The following is a 23,453-nucleotide window of genomic DNA, read 5'->3' as shown; positions in this document are numbered from 1 at the left end:
AATCTCAACTCTTTCAAAACCTCTCGCCACAATCATTAATTTCATACCTTTAAGCCCCTGATCTAAAATTACCTTAACCAAAACAACAACCATGAATACATACATATATATATATATTATTCTAACAACAACAAACAAATGGTTAAAAAAAGAAGCCTTTTAAAAGATAAGGAGGACTGACTCCTATTATAACTTTAACAACAACAGCAAACAGCAAAATGGTATTGAAATTGAAATCTAAAACCAAAATCGCTTTTGGCATTGAAAATATAGTTTAAGAAAACAAAACAAAAAAACTATAAAGAAGTAAAGCACGATACAACACCAAAAAGTACAACCAACAAAAGCCGAAAATAAAAGAAAACAAAAACAACAACAACTAAAATGTTAAAGAGTTTAAGTTTAAGAATCGAAAACACCAACAATATTAAAACGGTTGTTATTGTTGAATACAAAATACAAATAACCACAACAAAACAATCAAAACTCTACTGCTGCTTCTTCCTCAAATCTACTAACTACAACCAACGACTGACTGACTGCTGACTATTTGTTGTATACTTCACGTACGAGTTAAAACTCTAGGCTGTTAGGCAGGCAGGCAGGGCCGGTTAGGCGTAACAAAACAAAAGCCAAAACAATACTTAAGCCCTTTAAAATAACGTGCCAGTAAAATGTTGCTTTTGTTTTGTTCGTATTTTTTTATTGGATTTTTGTTTTGTTTTCTTCATGTCGGTCATGAAACTCGAGTGTTGTATGTTGCCCTTACTGTTGTTTTTATTGTTGTACTCCACCCCACCTTAGAATACGTTTGTTCACTGTTTTTGTTCTATTTCTTTTTTGTATGCAGTCTGCATCAAGAATCTTAAGGATTTTATATGGATTCTGTTTATAAAAGGGTCTTAGATTATTGAATGAATTCCTTATCTCTCCTTAACGGAGATGAAATCTCGCTCTTAATTTAAAGTTATAAAGAGAGTTATACTGACGTAGAGCTATGCTGTTGCTTAACTCAGAACTCAATTGAGAGAATATCAATCTGTTGCTCTCATACATATTCTATTATTAAACCCCATCTTTCGCAGGTTTCAAAAGCTAATGTTCCTTAGAGGGCTTAGAGTTTAAATAGTAACATAATTAGTCCATGACTTTGGCGAATAATCCTTAGGTTCAATGGTCACCGATCTCTCTCTTTCTCTCCTGGTCCAACAACTGATAACTAACTAACTAAGATCATTGTAACATTACATTGACGATCATTAATTGGAATAAGCAGCTTGGTATTAGAGACCAATGGTCATTTAACCGGCCTTTCTCTTTGTACAACAACTGATAACGTCATTGGTTCATTACATAGACGATTCAGTCAGAGAACAATTCGAAGTTGGATTTAATGGTGGAATAAGAAGATCCTCGTTGAAATACTTCTTGTTTTCAGTTGTGGAAACTAATGTAGAAAATTACGGATCATTTACATTTTAAGAAGGTGAATTGACAGAATGATCAGATGGAATAAAAACGATATAACATTACGATTCAACTAATGTCTTTAAAGTGGATTGTTTTACTACAACTGTTTCACAACTGTATATTCTATAGGTTACAGATTTTGGGAGCTAAGTTGTTTAAGATATTATGTGTCGATCCTCAATGAAAGTTCTGACAGAAAACTGTGGTCTCTGAGTTGATATATCAATGATATATTTAGGAGTAGAAAACAATTTCTACGTTGTATAGCTTGAACGCTTATGTCTTTTAGTCCTTAATTTTGGTGTTGCCCATTTGAATTGCCTTAATTCTAGAGGGTCTAAATTTTCAGAAGGGTATATGAGAATCGTTTTAAACTTTTCACTTGTTTTTGTTATATATGTATATTCCCCTCTATGAGAGAACACAAGTCAGTTTTCTTTTTATATAAACAAGCTAAAAATGCATGAGTGTTATACGAGTGTGTTACACTGTGTGTTCTTGGTTTTGTGTTGTCTGTCTTAAGGCAAAGTTAACACAACTAACATAGACTCTACCAGCATATTTAAAAACATAATAATGTTTCGTATAATGATGATGATGTTGAACATCATCAGTAACAACAGCGCATAGAGTAGACAAGGCGCAACGAATGTGTCTTGTTAGCACAGACGGACATACAGACAGAAATATTAGTTGTGGCAACAACAGCAGGCAGTCTACAACACACGAACTCAGAGAATAATAAAACTGTAGAATTATTCAAAATTAAACTTAAGTGTTATGAAAATGTTAAAAATGGCAAAAATATTGGACACTATTTTTAACTAAAAGTTGAGAGAATAATGATAACCAGAAACTTTTTGTTGGTGGCATAAGATAGAATATTATTTTAACTGGAAATTAAATTGAAGTTTTATAATTATAATTCTAATAAAATTTTAGCACTCCAGAGTTAACAATATTAAAAGTTAAAGGAATTATGCATTAAATCATAAAAAATAGCAAATAATGAAAGTTAAAAGTTATTTTTTGGAGAATTTTTAAAAGGCAATGTCCTACGCAGGAACATTTGTGACAATTGATGGAAGATTTTATTCAAGATTTGAGAAGGAAAGCCTGTCCAGAAGTAGAGGTCGTAAAATTCCTCATAGTTGTCTATTTTCCACTTCATCAGGTCGAACATTTAGAAATCGAGGAGAGCTTTGCCTATCTTCATCAGTTTTAAGTATTTTGCTTTGGACTTGGTATCGTTCAAGAGCTCTTTTTATGCATTTTATTCTCTTTGCACGTGAGAGCTTTTTAAAGCGACTCTCTATCGATATCTGCTTTAGAAACTACAATCAAAACCAATCAAAGAGCACATTTAACACTCTCTATCGATGTCTACTGTATATGAGGAGAGAGCTTTTTAAACCGACTCTCTAACGATATCTGCTTTAGAAACTACAATCAAAACCAATCAAAGAGCACATTTAACACTCTCTATCGATGTATATAGTTCTAAGTGTTTTATTTTAGAGCCGGTATCATTCAACAGCTCTTTTTAATGCATTTTATTCTCTTTACATGTGGCTTTGCTCATTATAACAAAAGCTTTCAGAGCGCTTTTAAACCCTCTCTTTACAGATACCTGTTTTAGAAACTGCAATTAAAACCAATCAATGAACACATTTAACACTCTTTATTGATGTCTGCTCTTTATGAGGAAAGCTTTGCCTATCTTTTCTGAAGAATTATAAAACATCTTTGATATCGCTAAAGATCACTGTTTAAGTTGTTTTATTCTCTTTAGACGTGAGTTTGTTCGTTATAACAAAACCTATAAGAGAGCTCTTTAACTCTCTCTCTCTCCGTTGATGACTGCTTTAGAAAATACAATAAAAACTAATCAGAGAGAACACTCTATCGATGCCTACTCCTTAAAATACCAACAAAATCAATCATAGAGCTTATATAAAACTATATTTTTTATATATTTATCTTCAGATAATCAACTTGCTGTATAAACACTACTTTTTTAACTTAAACTTAGGGCCTTTTTCACAACTTCTAAACAACAGAAGAGAAATTCTCTGAAACCCTTTTGTTTAAAGTTTTAAAGTATTGAATTTCCAAATTTACTCAAAACACCATTTACCTGGAAAAAAACTAACATTTTGTCTGCTTATTTAAATACACCTTGCGTTAAAAAACACACACACACAAAAACAAGATAATGTGGCCTCTACTAAAGAAAAAAGATCAATTGACAAACGAAAAAAGATCGTTGAAAAAAATATTTAAATTTTAAAACATAAATTACCAAAAGATAAAGCTAAAACACTCACAGTAACAAAACAAAGTCTACAAAAAAGTTTTAAATACAAAAAACTGTACTAAACATTTAAACAGTTATTAAAAAAAAGAAATCTATAAAATTTACACTTTTTTAAGATATTTATTTAAAGTTTAAATTAAATTAAAAAAAACGTATAAAAGTCATAACAAACAAAAGTGTTGCAAAGTTGCAACAATCATTCTTGCAATTACCACAAAATGAGTACACAACAAAGAACTGATAACACAGCGTTCTTAATGTAATCATTATTAAACATTCCACACGCCATTTATTGCTTTAACTACATTGTTAATCGTGCAACGAAATGTGCCTTGCATGATGTGCATCATGGTCTGTTGCAGTTGCTACATCTGTTGCATTTGCTGTTGTTGCCGCCAATGTTGATATCTCGTTAATTACACTTTTACTTGTAAAGCTCATTCACTAACAAAACCCATACCAACGATTAAATGATCGAACGAACAATAATTCTGTTTGAATACCGGCACCACTATAGTGGGGAGGGTATTATACGTTTGTGCTGATGTTTGTAACATACAAAAATATTGGTCCAATACCCACCTTAAAGTATACCGATCGATTCAGAATCATTTTTTGAGTCGATTAAGACATGTCCGTCCGTCCGTCCGTCCGTCTGTCCGGCTGGCTGGCTGGCTGGCTGGCTGTCCATGTAAACCTTGTGCGCAAAGTACAGGCCGCAATTTTCAAGATAATTTGATGAAATTTGGACCAAGCATGTTTTTTGGCACAAGGACGAAGCCTATTGAAAATGGTTGAAATCGGTCCATTATTTCACCTAGCCCCCATACAACCGTACCTCCCGATTTGAACTTTTTATGCTATAATTACGTCAAATATTCTGCTATCTCTCTAAAAATTGGCACAAATAAGTTTTATATAAGTATAAATGATACTGCAGATTTTCGTAAGGATCGGCCTATATTTGACCCTAGCCCCCATACAAACCCCCCTTCAAAAAATGACTTAAACGTCTAAAATTTACTTAAAACCATTTGTATCGCAATGAAACTCAACAAAACTAACTGTTATTTAGAAATATATCCTTTTCCCAAATTTACCGAGGATCGGCCCATATTTGACCTATATAAAGCCTCATTTAGAAATTTTAGTTTTTTATCAATAAATGGCTTAAATATTTTGGAATTATGGTAATATTCAACATAAAAGTTTCTTTACAAAAAATAAAAAATTTATAAAAGTAAAAATTGTAAAAATATACTCATGGTGTAGGGTATCATATGGTCGGCCATGCCCGACTATACTTTCCTACTTGTTTTTTTTTTTGTTTTCTTCTTGTTCTTTTTCCCATTGATTTCTCTCTTTGCTCCTTTAGCCAATAATTCGAGTATAAAACATTTGTGCTACACACGTAATTACAAGATTACGATAAGTGATAAACCGTGGAATAAAGAATAATAAGGCAAAGAGAAGTAGTATTTTAGTCTATATAAGAAACAGATCATTTGGGATCTTTATTTGAGTTTACTAAAAATTAAAGGGGGAATTTTGGTTAGGGTTTTTTAAACAATTTTGGATTTTGTTGCAAAAATAGGGAAGGCTACATTGTTGCAAATAAAAATATTTCCTATTAAGGCTTGTTAAAGCTTAAAATATGCATGAAGTAGAGAAAATTCCTTCGAATAGAATAAGTGCAATGAAACAGAACAGATCAATTAACTAAGTAAAGACATAAACCAACAATATCACTCATCTTCTCAATGCCATGGTTTAAAGCAAGGACACCAATAAATCCGAGTCATGGTGGTTAAAGGGGCAAGTCTTGGATAGCTTAAAGAACAAATGATTAATTTAGCTACAGCAAAGGAATGAGAAGAGAAATACAATTATTGAGTAAACGCTTTTTGGGAGTTCGTTTCCGAGAATGTCTACAACAAATTGGAAATCTTTGGTTTTTAGAAACTGTTTTTGTTCAGTTGTTCAGTCACGGAATGAAAAAAACGGGACCACTTCAAGTTCCATTTGTAGAAGGTCTGAAAATTTTATAAGTTTCTGTTGCTAGCACCTCAGTCTTCCGTTAACTATTGGTTCAAATGTATCCCTAATAATGTGCATTGAATGGATTTGGGGAGTTTGAGAATACAAGAAATCTTTGGTCTGGTAGAAATTGTCCGAATTTGTTTAGTTGCCTATTGAAATCATCGGTAACATTTCGAGTTCTATGTGATCTATTATATGCAATGGCCGGATTGAACTATTGATGATTATGCGAGAATCTAAAGAACAAAGAAGTTGACTCAGTTGTATCTTACATTATCAAGGAATCTAATTGGTCTGGAGGTAGAAAACAGGTTACAGAAGGACCATCATTGTATCACTAATTTACAGTGGAGATTATGATAAAAGAGTTGGAGTGTAATGTTACTTTAACGAATTGGCTGAATCGGTTATTACATTTTGAGTTGCTTTCTACCTTGTGTCAGCCGAAAAAAAATAAACTGAGAGCGAACCAATTAATCTTCCCTAATTGCAACAATTGGAACAAGTACTTCCAAAAAATATTATTTTGTTCTAGTTATTACACATGTTCCAATGGGGATATACGCGGTCATCATAATTCAAATTTAGCGCTGACTAAGGTCAATATATTGACTTGATATGAAAAAGAAAAGATGCAGAGTAAATCAAGGGTGTGCGGGAAATTCTCCTAACCCGAGTATGTTAAGGGTTTACCCTTTGTGCAGAGTTGATATGTATTGGTTGACTCATTGATGGAGATCATAGTTCGGTCTACCAAATACTTCTTTAGATCATATTAGTGTAATGTCATCACAGTAGTATCCGGTTGCCATCACCTGAGAGCTCGATTATTGAATCAGAATGGTCCTGTATCCTTCAAGTATAAAAATTGTCCCCTGCGTGTTGTTAGTTCGTCGCCTCTAGCTCACTTTGCAATTGAATAAGTACTAATGTGGGCTTAAACCATAGGTTAGGTTGATAGGAGGTTGTATACTACATCAAATGCGAAGAAATGTATTATTTTTCAATGTTTAGAAACTCAGTTTCCTGCACGTAATTTCTTCTAATCAGTGTTAGACATAAATATTATTTCGGGAATAACATCACTTCCAAGATGCTTGGATGTAACTTCGACGATTGTCTGACAGTGAAAAAGACAATGTTCAAGAGTTTTACTGTCCTCCTCACTTACTCTATATTCGTGTGAATCGGCATGTCAAATTTTATATAGATGTCCTTGTAATCCTGTGTGTCCACTCAGAATATGTACCATCATACTAATTTCAGACTTGCTCATTTTGAGGTGATTTCTTGTCTTGCTCTCATCAGAGTCAGTCCATAGTATCTTTGTGGTTATACAAACAGTTTTGTTATGCTTAAATCCTAAGTAATCGATTTCTTTGAAGCTTTTTACTTTTTGTTTTATTTAAATGAGACTATATTATCTATAATATAATAGTCTGGACTGATTCTTGAGTAAGTCAAAAGAATGAATCATATTTTACTGTTATTAAATACATGGACATTAATATCCTGTTTCTCTTAACATTCTCTTTCATATCATTGACAAAGAAAAGAAACCAAAAGACAAATATATTACCTTTTAAACTACTCAGTAATGAGTGGTTGTTGAAAAACCAACATTTATATAATCACTTAAAATTAAGAGGACTGTTACTAAATGTCATCACCCATCCAAAAAAATATGAAATACTTGAATGTCTCTTAAAAGCTTTCGAGAAAAAATCTTAAGTAATTTACTTTAAAACTAAATATGTACTTAAGTGACCAAATATACAAAGGACGAAAGTTGTTACTTTGTCCCTGACAATCGTTTTTTCTGTTTTTTTTTCTTTCCCATTTTTTTAAAACCACTATTATAACAAAATAATTAAAAAGAAAATAAACATAATATCAATGAGAACGACTAAACGTATCTTATTTTCTGCATAATTTATAGAAAATAATACAGTAATAAACCAAAAAACAAATGAAACCCCTTAATAAAGGGAGAAAACGAAATGAAATTAATGATAACCAAAAAAAAGTACTTTTGTAGCAAAATAAATGAAAGTATGAATAGTATTAAGTACATTTACCTAAAAGATAAGTACTGACTAACTAAATATAGTAAGTTTTATAAAAAAAATTAAAAATTAAATATAAAAAATTATAAAAAATACATAAAAAGGATATTTAACGTAATAAAGAAAATCAGCTAAAAAAAAACAAAAAGTTCTTTGTGGTGTGGATTTAAACAACAACAAAAAAACTGTTGACAGGAATGCAAAGAGCGAAAAAATATCAGAAATTATATAAAAATACGCATCGACTATAAAGTCAAAGGAGAAAAAAAAGACATACTAGAGTCTTAAGAACTACAACAAGTAGAAGTTGTAGATGACTATAACGACGTTGATGACTCTGATGTTGACAATGATGATGAGCTTGAGAGGAGTAAGGGAATAAATTGTTTGATGGTCATAAAAGAAACTACAATTTAATATGCTTCAATAAAACGTTTAAAATTCAATTCAATATGTACTCTCAGTTGCTGTGTGATAGACAAGTAAGGATGTAAAAAAAAGGATAAAAGCTTTATTTACAGGAGGGGGTTATCATGGATATAAAGAAAATGCTTATATTTCTCTCTAAACTAAGAGTTTTCTAAGAAATTTTCAAGCATAAAAAAAGAAATGCTATGAATGTATATGAGCACCAAAACATTTTTTCCATTTTCTTTTCGTCATTGACATTGCACCAATTTTTCTTAGTTCTTCCTTTAAATTTTCTTTTTTTTCACCCTCTTTTCATACGGTTTTTTTTTCTATCATTATCCAAAACATACAAATCTCAAAGGCATTGAGAAAGTGCAATAATGAAAATAAAAAAAAAACCAAAGAAAATATACAAGGAAAGGGTTACTCACACAATATTTTAAAGCTAAAAAAACAAAAACATCCTTTTAACAAAAGTATGCGTATGTTATATACACTTTGTAGTATTTGCCGGAAATTTCAAATAAAAAAAGATTCCTTTAAAAGTTTCACTTTTTTCAGCAGCTATACAATTTTTGTTTACCGTTTACACAATTTGGTTAAGTGCATTAAAATGTTGATATCGTATGCGACAAAAATGTGCAAGGAGCTTTAGGAAATTTGATTACTTAGCAGCCAAGTTTTCCAAAAATTGGTTTTTCAGTAGTAGGAACATCAGCCATTATGTTCTTCTCTTAGTAAGCTTAGCACACTCTTTCACTTAGACCGAAATGGGTCTAAGTGTAGGATTTAGAGAAATACAGATATTGCTTATAGTTGAAAAATCCTTTACAACTCTTCATATAAAGATAGAAGAGAGCTTGAAGAAACTCTAGTATGACGATAGAGAACTAAAATAGGACTTTGAAAAGAATATCGGTCATTATAGCCTTTGCCTCGTAATTATAATTCTTTTAGATTCACTCGTTCATTGACAAGCACTTGAACTACTCAACAACAATTGAATCTTTACTCTAGAATGACCTGGGTCATGGTCGATCAAAGCTGTAACAATTGGAAATTTTTTCCCTTAAAAAGAACTATTGGCCACAGTCGAACTGTCGCAACAGAAAAGGGAGATTCACATCTTCATTTGTAGAATTTAGAGAAATACAGAGATTGCTTATAGTTCCCTTAAAAAATCCTTTAAAATTCTATAGATCTTTAAAAAATTCTTCACAACTTTTCATATGTAGATAGACGAGAGCTTTAAGAGTCTCTAGTATCATGATAGAGAACTTAAATAGGACTTTGCAGATGATATCGGTCACTATGGCCTTTGCCTCATAATTATAATTGAGATTCACATGTTCATTGACAATTTGTCGAAATACTCAACAACAATTGAATCTTTATTGCAGAATGACCCGAATCATAGTCGGCGAAGGATGTATCAACCGGAAATTGTTTCCCTTAGAAAAAAACTATCGGCCGAACTGTTAGAACAACAAGTATAAAGCCTTGGAAACCGGACGTATTTATTTAATAAATTATTCACTAATTATGTTGTTGTAGCAGGGACACCGGTAAAGTCGGTGTTGACAAACCTTGGTCGTTGAGCTCAGAGTTGTTCCGATGCGAAGAACCCATTGTCGTGGGAATGCACTCATTCTGCCAAGAGCATCGTTAAAGTTAAACATGTAATGAAGTGATTTCTTGAAATGAAACCATGTTTTAAAGAAGGAAGTTATTTCACCCAAGACTCCCTCATCTTCCTTCTAGAAATTGAAGAATTCTTCTTCTTAGAATCGAATTTGTTTTTCACTATTCAACACTGGAGCTTGCACTGTCTACGATTTGTTGAACCAGAAACCTCGCTAAGAGAAGTATAAAGAAGTTAAAGTAAACTTAAGTTTACTCTCATATTGGAAACAAATATTTTTTAAAGGTCCTGGAGAGCAAGAGAAATTAAGAAGCCGCAAAAGATGATATGCGAAATTTTTAGCTAAAGAGGATCGAATAAGAAACTTTTAAAACTATCGTAGGTGTAACTTTCCAAGGTTGATTTTAATTTTCAAGTCTTTCCCTTTTTCGAGCAATTTTCCTACATTTTAAAGGATCAAACTGGCTGAGAGCTTATTTCTGGGGATAACAATTTCGAAAATTACTGCATTTTTAAGTTGATTGCATCTCCGAGTCTTTTTTTGCATTTCGAGGCGAAGTTAATTTTGTTGCTATAGCGATCGACCATTTAGATCATGATGGCTGATCAAAAGTTACTCTCTTTCTAAAAGTTTTCTTTTCAATAGAAGTTCAAGTTGTTATATCCAATTGCATTTGACTAATTCGACTGAAATGCACCAATTACATTAATGTTATAGTATTTGACTAATTGATTGTATAATCGTCTACTTTGAAACACCACTTTACCTAAGTTCAAAGAAGTATATCTATAAGTTCTTCTCCTACAGAGATCAAAAAGAGAAGTTGACCAGAATTGGCAATTACAGCTGGAAGATCAATAACTCAGCTCCATAAATTAACTTAAAGTAATATGCAAAAACTCCAAAACAATCGCTTCTGCCTAATGTAGTTACCACAACCGAATGTTAAAAGTATAGTTTCTGAAGTGTTTTCACAATTTCGTTTCTGTCAAAAATTTAACACTTTTACTTGCTACGAACTGCAGCATGCTACCTATTTGAAATCTTTCTTTCGTTACCATTAAAGAAGAAGTAAAGTAGGTTTTTTTCAGACTTATTTTTTTGTAATTTTTGAATGTACTTTTTTTCTCCATTCACTCCTTTCAAGCCATTACCAAACTAACTATAAAGAACAGAAAAATACAAGTACCTTTACAACAATATGTACATATATGAACGATGTATGAATATGCTTCACATCATCATCGACAACATGAGCTCTTGTCATCAAGTACACGACGTTGTAACTACTGGTTGGTTTATATAGACATACAAACACACTACCTTTATATGTATTAACACATACATTTAAAAATTTTAGTAAAATGTACCAGAGTATGTACAACTATTTCATTATTCCCTTTTTCGGTAGCTAGTACTAGTTCAAAGTAAGTAGATTGTATATTGTCGTCATCATACATACTACAACCATGCATCCATCCATCTATATAATCATGAAAAAACAAACTCAAATTTTTTTTCTTCCAATTCAGTTTTTATATTTCATGTTCACAGAACTATAGTTTTTTTCTCACGTTTATTTTAACAATTTTTATTTTACTTTTTTTCATCTTTAGAGTTTATGTTCTTGTTTTTTTTTTTTGGATAGTTGTCCTTGTAAAGAGTTTTTGGAGTAGTAAAGGAATTTTTTGATTACTGAAGTATGTTGTAGTAACCAAAAGAAAGAAAAATGAGCAGAGAAAAAAAAACTATAAAAGACAAAAAAAGGGAAAAACTACGTGCTACATGATGCAACGTGTATATGCTATTACTTACTATTCGTAATAAAAGTAATAATAGTAAAAAGGACATCAAAAGAAAGAGCTGTGTTATACAAATATTTATTTTATTGACATCAACGTCCTCAGTTTTTTCTCTCTTAATGTCTGTTTTATAAAGTATATATTTAAGAAATTTAATATGGATGAGGTTACGTAGAAGTTTGTTTTTTTCTGTTGCACAAAGCTTGAAATATGTCAGAAGAATGTCAGGACCGTTAATTTTTTATTTAATATTTCATTTGTTGTAATATGAATGGAGGATTTTTTAATATTGAAGGAAATATGAAATCATTTTTGGAATTTATATTTAAAATCATTTCAAAAATGGCAAAATAAATTCAAAATTTGAATTAAGATGTTAATTGACACTTTTGTTTTTAAAACCTAAACTCATAACTCAATTCTGGTTTAGTTCAGTCCTAGTTCAGTTCTAGTTCAGTTCTAGTTCAGTTCTAGTTCAGTTCTAGTTCAGTTCTAGTGCAGTTCTAGTTCAGTTCTAGTTCAGTTCTAGTTCAGTTCTAGTTCAGTTCTAGTTCAGTTCCAGTTCAGTTCTAGTTCAGTTCTAGTTCAGTTCTAGTTCAGTTCTAGTTTAGTTCTAGTTTAGTTCTAGTTCAGTTCTAGTTCGGTTCTAGTTCGGTTCTAGTTCAGTTCTAGTTCAGTTCTAGTTTAGTTCTAGTTTAGTTCTAGTTCAGTTCTAGTTCAGTTCTAGTTCAGTTCTAGTTCAGTTCTAGTTCAGTTCTAGTTTAGTTCTAGTTTAGTTCTAGTTTAGTTCTAGTTTAGTTCTAGTTTAGTTCAGTTCTAGTTCTAGTTCAGTTCTAGTTCAGTTCTAGTTCAGTTCTAGTTCAGTTCAAGTTCAGTTCTAGTTCAGTTCTAGTTCTGTTCTAGTTCAGTTCTACTTCAGTTCTACTTCAGTTCTAGTTCATTTCTATTACTATTATAGTTCATATATTTTCAATTTCCCACACTACTTTGCAACCAAAAATTAACATTTTAAAATGTTTTCCACTTGTTCCCAAAATAATTTATTTCCTTATGAAGTTTTTTTTTTAATAACACAACACGCACCAAAAATAAAAACTTCATTAAACATAATTTCCTAATTATATTTTTCTTAAACAAGCCAAATAATTTTATACGCTTTTAAATTTTTAAAATTGTTTTAAACTTTTTAATTAAATGATGATCACTAGACCATAATTATAAAACGAAAAAAATACATATTTTTTTAAGTTGTCTACTTATTTTTGACACACAGCCAAGAAAGAGAATAGAAGAGAGTGAAAAAAAATATCCTTAACAATTGAAGGAATGTAAATTGTATGGAAAAATTTGCAAAAAAAAATAAGAAAACAAGAAATATCCCTACAAACATTTGTAAGACAAAAATATCATAAATTTATTCTGAATGACAAAAATAAAATACATTGCAACCAAATCTTCTTGTTAAGTACAGGACACATCTAGATGAGAGTTGGAAGATAGTTTACACCAAAAAACAACAGTTCTTTCCCAAGCTATTTATATCAGAATATTGATACTTCGGTAATTAAATGTGGTTGCAATTCTTGGTGACATCCGAGAAAAAATGTTTACAGGGATATCGCAAACACACATTAATAATTGTATAAGTGAGGAGTAATTGTGTGTGGTGAGAGATGTGTGTATGTAAATAAAATAGAAATATTGACAAGAACCTTACAAAAGACTGACAAAAAGAGAGGAAAAAGGGAAGCCTTTCAAAAACAGCAGCAGCAGCTAACTTCCCGATTGACAATCATTAAGTAAATATAAATACAAATACACAAACAAGACACAACAACAAATAAACACAAGTATTACAATAAACATAAAAACAACAACAAAATAAAATAAAAAGAAAATATTATTCATGTACACAAACAATTGAAATTTTCAATGCATTAAGGGCGCTCAAGGGTAAATTTTTGTTTTTGTTGTTGTTGTTCATGTGATGCCACTTGCAGAATGTGCTGCTTGTTGTTTTGGTTGTTGTATAGTAAAAGACCGCAACAAAAACCTTTAAATTGTACCCACAAACATGTAAAATTTTGTGAAATAATTTGTTTGAGATTGAAATAAAAAATATAAGAAAAAAATCGAAATTGTACAAAAGTTAAAATATTCAAAGGATACCCAGCAAACATATTTGTAAAGGGCTAAATTTGATTTTTTATTTAAATACATTTTATGAATAAAATCATAAAAAAAATTTTAAAGATAAATGAAAACTCTTGAAGAATTAGTTAAAAAATTTGTTTCAAAACTTCAATGTCAATTGAATAACATATCCAAATGTTTGCTGGTTAACAATTTAAAATCTTCACATATTCATAGTCATTCGTTCTTACTCATAGTAAATAATTTATTTCTTTTTTTTTTTTAATAGACGTCTTTTGAAGTTGATTTTGTTTTCTTTTTTTTTATTCGTATAATTTCATTCCTTAAATACAATTTTCGAAGGCGTAATGCATGTTAATGAACTTGCCTGATGCTAATGATGATTGTGTTGATACTGCTGACGACGTTGAGGATGGTGTGGTCGTGTTAGAAAAAGAATAATCCAAAGAAATATATTGAACACAATAGTACTTGAGAAAAAATAAATCAAAGGCGAAAGTTCTCTAATGATTAGGGCAATTTATTTGGCTAAATGATTTTGGTATATACAGTAATTGAAAAATGAATACAAATTGTGTACAAGGAAAATGGTCAAATGTTAATGTAGTTTAAAGAAATCAATAGTTTTAAAAAATGCAACCTTCAGCTGAGAAATTTTTTTTGAACTAAAAAAACTATGAAATTATTTCAGGAAAAGTGTTTGTATTCTATCTGATTAAAAACATTTAATTTGTTGTAACCAATCTCTTCTGTTCTAGTTCTGTTCTAGTTCTGTTCTAGTTCTGTTCTAGTTCTGTTCTAGTTCTGTTCTAGTTCTGTTCTAGTTCTGTTCTAGTTCTGTTCCAGTTCTGTTCTATTTTGTGAAATAATTTGTTTGAGATTGAAATAAAAAATATAAGAAAAAAATCGAAATTGTACAAAAGTTAAAATATTCAAAGGATACCCAGCAAACATATTTGTAAAGGGCTAAATTTGATTTTTTATTTAAATACATTTTATGAATAAAATCATAAAAAAAATTTTAAAGATAAATGAAAACTCTTGAAGAATTAGTTAAAAAATTTGTTTCAAAACTTCAATGTCAATTGAATAACATATCCAAATGTTTGCTGGTTAACAATTTAAAATCTTCACATATTCATAGTCATTCGTTCTTACTCATAGTAAATAATTTATTTTTTTTTTTTTTTAATAGACGTCTTTTGAAGTTGATTTTGTTTTCTTTTTTTTTATTCGTATAATTTCATTCCTTAAATACAATTTTCGAAGGCGTAATGCATGTTAATGAACTTGCCTGATGCTAATGATGATTGTGTTGATACTGCTGACGACGTTGAGGATGGTGTGGTCGTGTTAGAAAAAGAATAATCCAAAGAAATATATTGAACACAATAGTACTTGAGAAAAAATAAATCAAAGGCGAAAGTTCTCTAATGATTAGGGCAATTTATTTGGCTAAATGATTTTGGTATATACAGTAATTGAAAAATGAATACAAATTGTGTACAAGGAAAATGGTCAAATGTTAATGTAGTTTAAAGAAATCAATAGTTTTAAAAAATGCAACCTTCAGCTGAGAAATTTTTTTTGAACTAAAAAAACTATGAAATTATTTCAGGAAAAGTGTTTGTATTCTATCTGATTAAAAACATTTAATTTGTTGTAACCAATCTCTTCTGTTCTAGTTCTGTTCTAGTTCTGTTCTAGTTCTGTTCTAGTTCTGTTCTAGTTCTGTTCTAGTTCTGTTCTAGTTCTGTTCTAGTTCTGTTCCAGTTCTGTTCTAGTTCTGTTCTAGTTCTGTTCTAGTTTTGTTCTAGTTCTGTTCTAGTTCTGTTCTAGTTCTGTTCTAGTTTTGTTCTAGTTCTGTTCTAGTTCTGTTCTAGTTCTGTTCTAGTTCTGTTCTAGTTCTGATCTAGTTCTGTTCTAGTTCTGTTCTAGTTCTGTTCTAGTTCTGTTCTAGTTCTGTTCTAGTTCTGTTCTAGTTCTGTTCTAGTTCTGTTCTAGTTCTGTTCTAGTTCTGTTCTTTTCTAGTTCTGTTCTAGTTCTGTTCTAGTTCTGTTCTAGTTCTGTTCTAGTTCTGTTCTAGTTCTGTTCTAGTTCTGTTCTAGTTCTGTTCTAGTTCTGTTCTAGTTCTGTTCTAGTTCTGTTCTAGTTCTGTTCTAGTTCTGTTCTAGTTCTGTTCTAGTTCTGTTCTAGTTCTGTTCTAGTTCTGTTCTAGTTCTGTTCTAGTTCTGTTCTAGTTCTGTTCTAGTTCTGTTCTAGTTCTGTTCGAGTTCTGTTCTAGTGCTGTTCTAGTTCTGTTCTAGTTCTGTTCTAGTTCTGTTCTAGTTCTAGTTCTGTTCTAGTTCTGTTCTAGTTCTGTTCTAGTTCTGTTCTAGTTCTGTTCTAGTTCTGTTCTAGTTCTGTTCTAGTTCTGTTCTAGTTCTGTTCTAGTTCTGTTCTAGTTCTGTTCTGTTCTGTTCTAGTTCTGTTCTAGTTCTGTTCTAGTTCTGTTCTAGTTCTGTTCTAGTTCTGTTCTAGTTCTGTTCTAGTTCTGTTCTAGTTCTGTTCTAGTTCTGTTCTAGTTTTGTTCGTTCTGTTCTAGTTCTGTTCTAGTTCTGTTCTAGTTCTGTTCTAGTTCTGTTCTAGTTCTGTTCTAGTTCTGTTCTAGTTCTGTTCTAGTTCTGTTCTAGTTCTGTTCTAGTTCTGTTCTAGTTCTGTTCTAGTTCTGTTCTAGTTCTGTTCTAGTTCTGTTCTAGTTCTGTTCTAGTTCTGTTCTAGTTCTGTTCTAGTTCTGTTTCTAGTTCTGTTCTAGTTCTGTTCTAGTTCTGTTCTAGTTCTGTCTAGTTCTTCTAGTTTCTCTAGTTCTGTTCTAGTTCTGTTTCTAGTTGTTCTTCTAGTTCTGTTCTAGTTCTGTTCTAGTTCTGTTCTAGTTCTGTTCTAGTTCTGTTCTAGTTCTGTTCTAGTTCTGTTCTAGTTCTGTTCGAGTTCTGTTCTAGTGCTGTTCTAGTTCTGTTCTAGTTCTGTTCTAGTTCTAGTTCTGTTCTAGTTCTGTTCTAGTTCTGTTCTAGTTCTGTTCTAGTTCTGTTCTAGTTCTGTTCTAGTTCTGTTCTAGTTCTGTTCTAGTTCTGTTCTAGTTCTGTTCTGTTCAAGTTCTGTTCAAGTTCTGTTCTAGTTCTGTTCTAGTTCTGTTCTATTTCTTTCCTAGTTCTGTTCTAGTTCTGTTCTAGTTCTGTCCTGTTCTAGTTCTGTCCTGTTCTAGTTCTGTTCTGGTTCTGTTCTAGTTCTGTTCCAGGTCTTTTCTAGGTTTTGTAATAAATTCTTCTTCTCGTTCTGCTCTAGTTCTGTTCTAGTTCTGTTTTAGTTCTTTTCTTTTTCTGTTCTAAATCTTTGCTAGTTCTGTTCTAGTTCATTTTATATATCTTTAAAATCCTTTCTCTTAATTTATATTTCCAACAAAAACTCTTGACTATGTTATCTTAAAGAAAATTGATTGCACAGCAAAAATTAAAACCATGTTACATGAATTTTAGTTATTTTTTATTTTGTAAACGAAAAATACAACAATTTGTTTTTGTCTTAAGCAACTACAAAAACAATAAATAATACCAAAATAATCTAAAATAGTAGTAACGAAAACACACATACCCTTATAGTTAAAATAACTTATCTAAACTACAACAATTTTTGGTATATGTTTGTATAAAAAAGGTAAAGAAAAAATAAAACAAAAATGTTGTACTTACCATTTTTTAATTGCAAACTAACGCCAACACAGCTCGTTAAAATTAAATATAAAACTAAGATAATGAAACGTAACGATGTGCAGTTAAAGGTGTTGCTCCAAGTTGTAATAGAAATTTGTGTTGTTGTTGAAGCTGTTGCTGCGGCTGCTGCTGCTGCTACTGTTGTTGGTCTTATTTTTGGTGTACATGATGTGGTTGTAATTGTTGTTGGTTTGATGAGGGAACTAAGGTGTTTTTTGTTATTGGCAGATATGGTGGAGGTGTTGGCAGTTGATGATGTGGATGTGTTGGAATTGCTGTTATTGGAAACGCAAAAACAAGATAAATTTGTTTCATTACATGATGACAATGTTGTTGTTGTTTTTGCTGTTGTTAATGGTTTTAATATGGTGGAAATTTTTTGTTGCGGCAAATACTTTTTATTAGTTGTTGCAATTAAATGTGTACATTTTGTCACATTTTGAGATTTTATTGTATTTTTATGTATTTTAAAATTGCTAATGACCTCCTTTTTCTCCTCCTCCTCCTCCGCCACCTGCTTTTCATTTGCTCGTTTCTGATCGTTGTTATTATTGCTCTTTGACTTTTGTAAAGTTGACAGTTTATGGCAATTTAAAAGTCTTAAAGCCAAAATATTTGTGGCAATTGTTGCTGTCGTTGATGAGAATGTTTTTATTGTTGATAGATATGACTTATTGTCGTCGTAAGCCATGGCTTACTAAATTGTAGGCCTTCTAAGCCAGCCAATTTGTTGGTTTTTTACTTGTAACTTGTCAATTTTAAAATGAAAAATATGTTTCGTTTCTATTTAAGTAGAATTCTTTAAATACATTTTTTAAACGATTTCTTTAGTTCTTTTATCTGTTAAATAAATTTAGTTGAAAAACGTTACATTAATATTTATCAAAATGTTACTATATATTTAATGAAGAGTATTTTTTTATTTAATATTTTCTCTAAAACTTCTAATATTTTTTTTAAAAAATATTTAATTTTAGTTTTTTTTTTGTTTACCAAAGCTTAATGTTTGTATTTTAGCTATGTGTGTTTACTTTAGCAGCTTTTCCAATTTGCTGCTAAATATTACTAAATAGTGAATGTTGTCGCCTTTTGGCGGCTTTAGTTCAAAGTGAAATGTTTATGGTGTGTGTGTGATAAGCATATTTAAACATTGATAAATAAGAAAAAATTGCTACAATTTATTAATTTTGTTTACTTTATTATTTGCGTGATCTATAAAAGATGGAGTTTATATTTTCGTGTTTAATAAAAAGTAATTTACTTGAATTGAAAACACAGGTCGAGGTAAATTTTTATTTTGTATGTAGGAAAAAATTAACTTATTGAATTTTTAATTCTATTAACAAATAAAGTTTATATAATATCAAATTATCATTATATAAAACTATATTTTATTCAGTCGTAGATCAGTTCAAGTTCTGTTCTAGTTCAGATCTAGTGCAGTTCTAGTTAAGTTCTAGTTCAGTTCTAGTTCAGTTCTAGTTCAGTTCTAGTTCAGTTCTAGTTCAGTTCTAGTTCAGTTCTAATTCAGTTCTAGTTCAGTTCTAGTTTAGTTCTATTTCAGTTCTAGTTTAGTTCTAGTTCAGTTCTAGTTCAGTTCTAGTTCAGTTCTAGTTCAGTTCTAGTTCAGTTCTAGTTCAGTTCTAGTTCAGTTCTAGTTCAGTTCTAGTTCAGTTCTAGTTCAGTTCTAGTTCAGTTCTAGTTCAGTTCTAGTTTAGTTCTATTTCAGTTCTAGTTTAGTCCTAGTTCAGTTCAGTTCTAGTTCAGTTCTAGTTTAGTTCTAGTTTAGTTCTAGTTTAGTTCTAGTTCAGTTCTAGTTCAGTTCTAGTTCAGTTCTAGTTCAGTTCTAGTTCAGTTCTAGTTCAGTTCTAGTTCAGTTCTAGTTCAGTTCTAGTTCAGTTCTAGTTCATTTCTAGTTCAGTTACAGAGAAGTTCGAAATATACCTTTTTATCTCCAAACAGCAGTAATAATATCAATGTTCGTCAAAATATCTTATAAAATATAAAAATCCCCGGTTGTTATTGGTGAGACAATATAGTGATTAACTGACCAGACTGATCTTATTGACTTTTCACTTGTCTAGTGTTACAATTTCAAACGGATTCATTGTCATTGGATTCAGTTGTAATTGTAAATTTCACGACATTCAAGACATAACCACATGATCAGTAAATTTAAAATATATTGTCAGCTTAGGACTAGAAATTTTATTACGAAATGTAAATTTTATGACATTCTGCCCAAGCTTAGTTGTGGATTTTCCAATAAGAGCATTATTCTTGATTTCAATAACATATTTGAACTGCCAATTAATGTGTTAATACTTTACGCAGACTGGAATCTTCACTGTTAAAATTGTAGTTAATAAAAACTTAAGCCGTCTCATTTGCTTTCCCTGAAGGAACCGGCAGAATCTAATATCAATATTACAATAGTTTGTAATAGACTTAATCCAAGTTTATATTACAACTTCCAATAGAAGTGAACTACAAAAAAGTAAAATAAAACACTTGTGAGAAATGCATTTACCTGCTTCCAGACATGTGCTTTTATAAAACATACACTTGTATGTAAATCACACTATTCACTTAGAATTTCTAATGTATTTTCCAAATTAAAATTGCACACTTTACACATAAAACTCTTTGTTATATCAAATTATTAGTTATTAGTACATTTCCACAATTCTTGCTAAAAAAAAACCAATGAACTGAAGAAGAACTGAAAATGTCTGACCCAATATTAACAAAATATAAAAAAATCAATAGTAACTAACACAAATTGCACTTCTGCATGTCTGCACCGAGAATGCAAAAAACCAGAGTAGTAAATTAAAGTCAACAACACACAAATCTCAAAGCAAACAAGGAGGTACTACGAGAGGCTCCACCATTTGCCTTGTCAACTAGCGGCCAGACGTGTGCTGCTCCACTTATTTTGGAAACATTTTTAATTGTATTAAGATTGTAAACAAAACAATTAAATTTAAACTTTTGTATAACTTTACAAAAAATAAGTAAATAGGTATTTTTATAAGAAAACAAACGTACGCCCTTTAATGGAGTTTCCAACGAAAACCACATCAAAACAGACACAAAGAAAACACACCGAAATCTTAAAAAACTAACAAAAGAAAAGCGCGATTTTTCTTAAGAACTCCTCGTCCACAGACAAAATAATAAAAATTCAATAAAATTTTCAACTGAATTTTGTTAAAGAGGAAGAAACAACAAGAATTAAACACACAAACAAAACAAATGAATGTCATGATAAAAATAAACAAAAAAAATACATATTCATTTTAAGAAAAACAAACAAAACAACAATAAAAATGTATAACAAAAGAAACTAAACAAGAAGAAACAACACAGAAACAAACAGGAATAACAAATAAAAAAATTGTAACATACACATGTATGAAAGCACAAAGAAAAGAAGAGAGTAACAAAGACAACACCAGAAAATCAAGACTAAAAAGAAACAGTAAAAAACAAAATATTTTGGAAATATTTTTAAGAAAGACTTTAGTTATTAAAAATATATTAATAAATCTTATTATTTTAACAATATCACACCTTTTTAGTTGTTATTTAAGCTAAAAATCTATTTTGTTGCTTTTCTTTTCACTTAAATTGCTGTAATGTGATTTTCTCTTATTTTGTTTTGTCTAGATTTTCGTTTGTTTTAATTAAGAATGCTGCGGCATTTTGTTTTAGTTTTTTTTTAAGGCTTTAATTTTGTATTATTTTAATATCTATTCACACTTTACACTATTTTTTAATGAAATTAATATAATAATTTGATTTTTTTGTTTATATATCCGATAATAAATTCTTATAGTTAGATTTCTATTCATACAATTAAACGCGTTTTCTAAAACGACCGTAAATCTTCCGAAAACGTTGTTGACTGAACGACACAAAAAACAAGACTGAATGAAAATCATGCACGAAACAAATGTCAGAATTAAAATTTTCAAGAAAATGTTAACAAAACAAGTGCCAACAAATGATGTTGAGAATGACGGTTAGTGATGATAAATAGCAGATAACACAAATTATAAGGTTTTTAGTGATGACACAATATTCTTTTTGCTTAAAACTTGTTGTTATCGTTTAAATTATGAAAAAATCCTCGTTCTTGGTAAAATAGTAGAATAAAAGGGAAATTGATGTTTAGCAGGCATTCCTACTCCTTGTTGTGGTGATAAAAATGGATAAATTTATTATGTAAAATTTTATTTAAAAGTATGTTAATTTTTATTAGCATCCTAAAAGTATGCTGTTGTTTTGTTGTTTTGCATTTTTAAAGTTCAACGCAAAAAGCCAACGTATTGATTGTGTTGCTTTATATATAAAAACAGTTTATTTATATTAAGTTATCAGCTACGCTTTAGCTCATTTCCAAACCAGTTATGTAAACACACTCAACCAAACATAAAAAAGAGGTCGCTGGTGTAAAAAACAATTCACATTAAACTAACCAACACTGAAGTCTAACCAACACTAATATCAACACTATACAAATAAATGTAAACAAACCATTTAAACATTTTGCAACACTTGCATTTTGCAATTAGTAAAAAGCGGGTCTTTTGAGTAAATTTATTTCTCTTTTTGATAAAAAGTAATTTAGAAAATTTTCAATAAAATTAATAAATCCAAATAAAAATGACTAAGGTAATGCAAAGAAAACCGGGCCCCAAATCTGTTAAACAAAGTAAAATATTTAATAAACGTGGCACTTTAGGCGAAACCAGTGCGGAATCCTCCGAAGAGGATGACAGCAGTCCAGAACAAACTTTGGATAACAAGACTCAACAACAAGCTGCCATAACACCAGAATCTCGAATTATAAGTAGATCCCATATAGAGGCAGGAAATGCTTCAGAATTTCGTACACCCGATACGGAAAATGATGTCACCGATTATGGTTTAGAATTTACCACCAGCCACATACAAAATCCCTCACCAAGAAGATGTTCTACCTTAAGAACGGCTCCTAGTTCACAGGAGGAATTGCAAAGTGGCATGCACAATAGTAAATCAGTAATTAAAGGTAAAATATTATACTTTCTAATTAAAAAAAGGGTAATGGTGTAATCACAAATTGTTTTCTATTGTTTTGCTTTTTATATAGCAAATGAAACTCCACGCTCTGCCCTTGTCAAAACACCAACGCCTTCAGAAAAAACAAAACCAGTCAAGAAAGCTAACACCAAACAAAAGAAACTTAAAGGTACACCAAAACCTAAAGAACCGCTTTCAAGTGCCAAAGAGACTCCTGCTGATAAAACAGAAACTACGCAACAACAACAAGTCGCTAGGAAACCACGAAAACGACCTAATCCCATGCAATTGGAAAAACGTTTCTGGAAAGATGTACAAAATCTCCAAAATAGAACAGACCATCTTATACCTATGCTGCCATTTTCACGTTTAGTAAGAGAACTTATGCATGATGCCTCTACGGAAGTATTTAAAATAACACCCACTGCATTAGAGGCTCTACAGACATCATCGGAATTGTATTTGACACAACGTCTGCAGGATGCCTATATGTTGACGCTGCATAGGGGAAGAGTGACACTGGATGTTAAGGATATGGAATTGATAAATTATTTGAAAATTAATTTATAATATTAACAGTTAATGTTTAGATTAAAGTTAAAAAATAGAAAAAAATCACCAACAATTCAGTTTTTTTATTAATATTTTTTTACACATAAATGTTTTCCATGTTGTAATAATTGTATTCTTTTTTTATTATTTTGTTTCATATAACGATTTTTGTTTTCTTTACT

The 23,453-nt window shown here is 30.6% G+C and overlaps 2 protein-coding genes across 5 annotated transcripts in view; one reads left to right on the top strand and one right to left on the bottom strand.

Moving 5' to 3' along the window:
- LOC111677398 (low-density lipoprotein receptor-related protein 6) overlaps nucleotides 1-21,585 on the bottom strand; it is a 79,004-nt gene extending 57,419 nt beyond the window's left edge. The window contains exons 1-2 of one of the 4 annotated variants that reach the window (XM_046955641.1): nucleotides 21,226-21,585; nucleotides 17,629-18,489 (exon numbers count right to left, since the gene is read on the bottom strand). In XM_046955641.1, coding sequence (XP_046811597.1) covers nucleotides 17,629-18,340 — 712 coding nt within the window. In that variant the 5' untranslated portion in view covers nucleotides 18,341-18,489; nucleotides 21,226-21,585. The other 3 variants (XM_046955642.1, XM_046955643.1, XM_046955639.1) reach the window with 3 other exon arrangements.
- Nucleotides 21,586-22,218: 633 nt separating this feature from the next.
- Nucleotides 22,219-23,422, top strand: LOC111677407 (histone H3-like centromeric protein cid). The gene is made up of 2 exons (XM_023438517.2): nucleotides 22,219-22,708; nucleotides 22,790-23,422. Exons 1-2 carry the CDS (start codon nucleotides 22,321-22,323, stop codon nucleotides 23,287-23,289), a joined length of 888 nt encoding a protein of 295 aa, XP_023294285.2. The 5' UTR covers nucleotides 22,219-22,320; the 3' UTR covers nucleotides 23,290-23,422.
- The last annotated feature ends 31 nt before the right edge of the window (nucleotides 23,423-23,453 follow it).

Source organism: Lucilia cuprina, chromosome 6, assembly GCF_022045245.1.
Source record: "Lucilia cuprina isolate Lc7/37 chromosome 6, ASM2204524v1, whole genome shotgun sequence".
NCBI classification, from domain to species: domain Eukaryota; kingdom Metazoa; phylum Arthropoda; class Insecta; order Diptera; family Calliphoridae; genus Lucilia; species Lucilia cuprina.
Note: the sequence above shows the minus strand (reverse complement) of the source record. Positions and strands in the feature narration are given on the sequence as shown.

Bases quoted from the DNA above. Each gene is read 5' to 3' on its own strand.
- LOC111677407 (XM_023438517.2), top strand. From the start codon at position 22,321: ATGACTAAGGTAATGCAAAGAAAACCGGGCCCCAAATCTGTTAAACAA. The intron at 22,709-22,789 runs GTAAAATATTAT...CTTTTTATATAG, and splicing joins TAGTAAATCAGTAATTAAAG to CAAATGAAACTCCACGCTCT.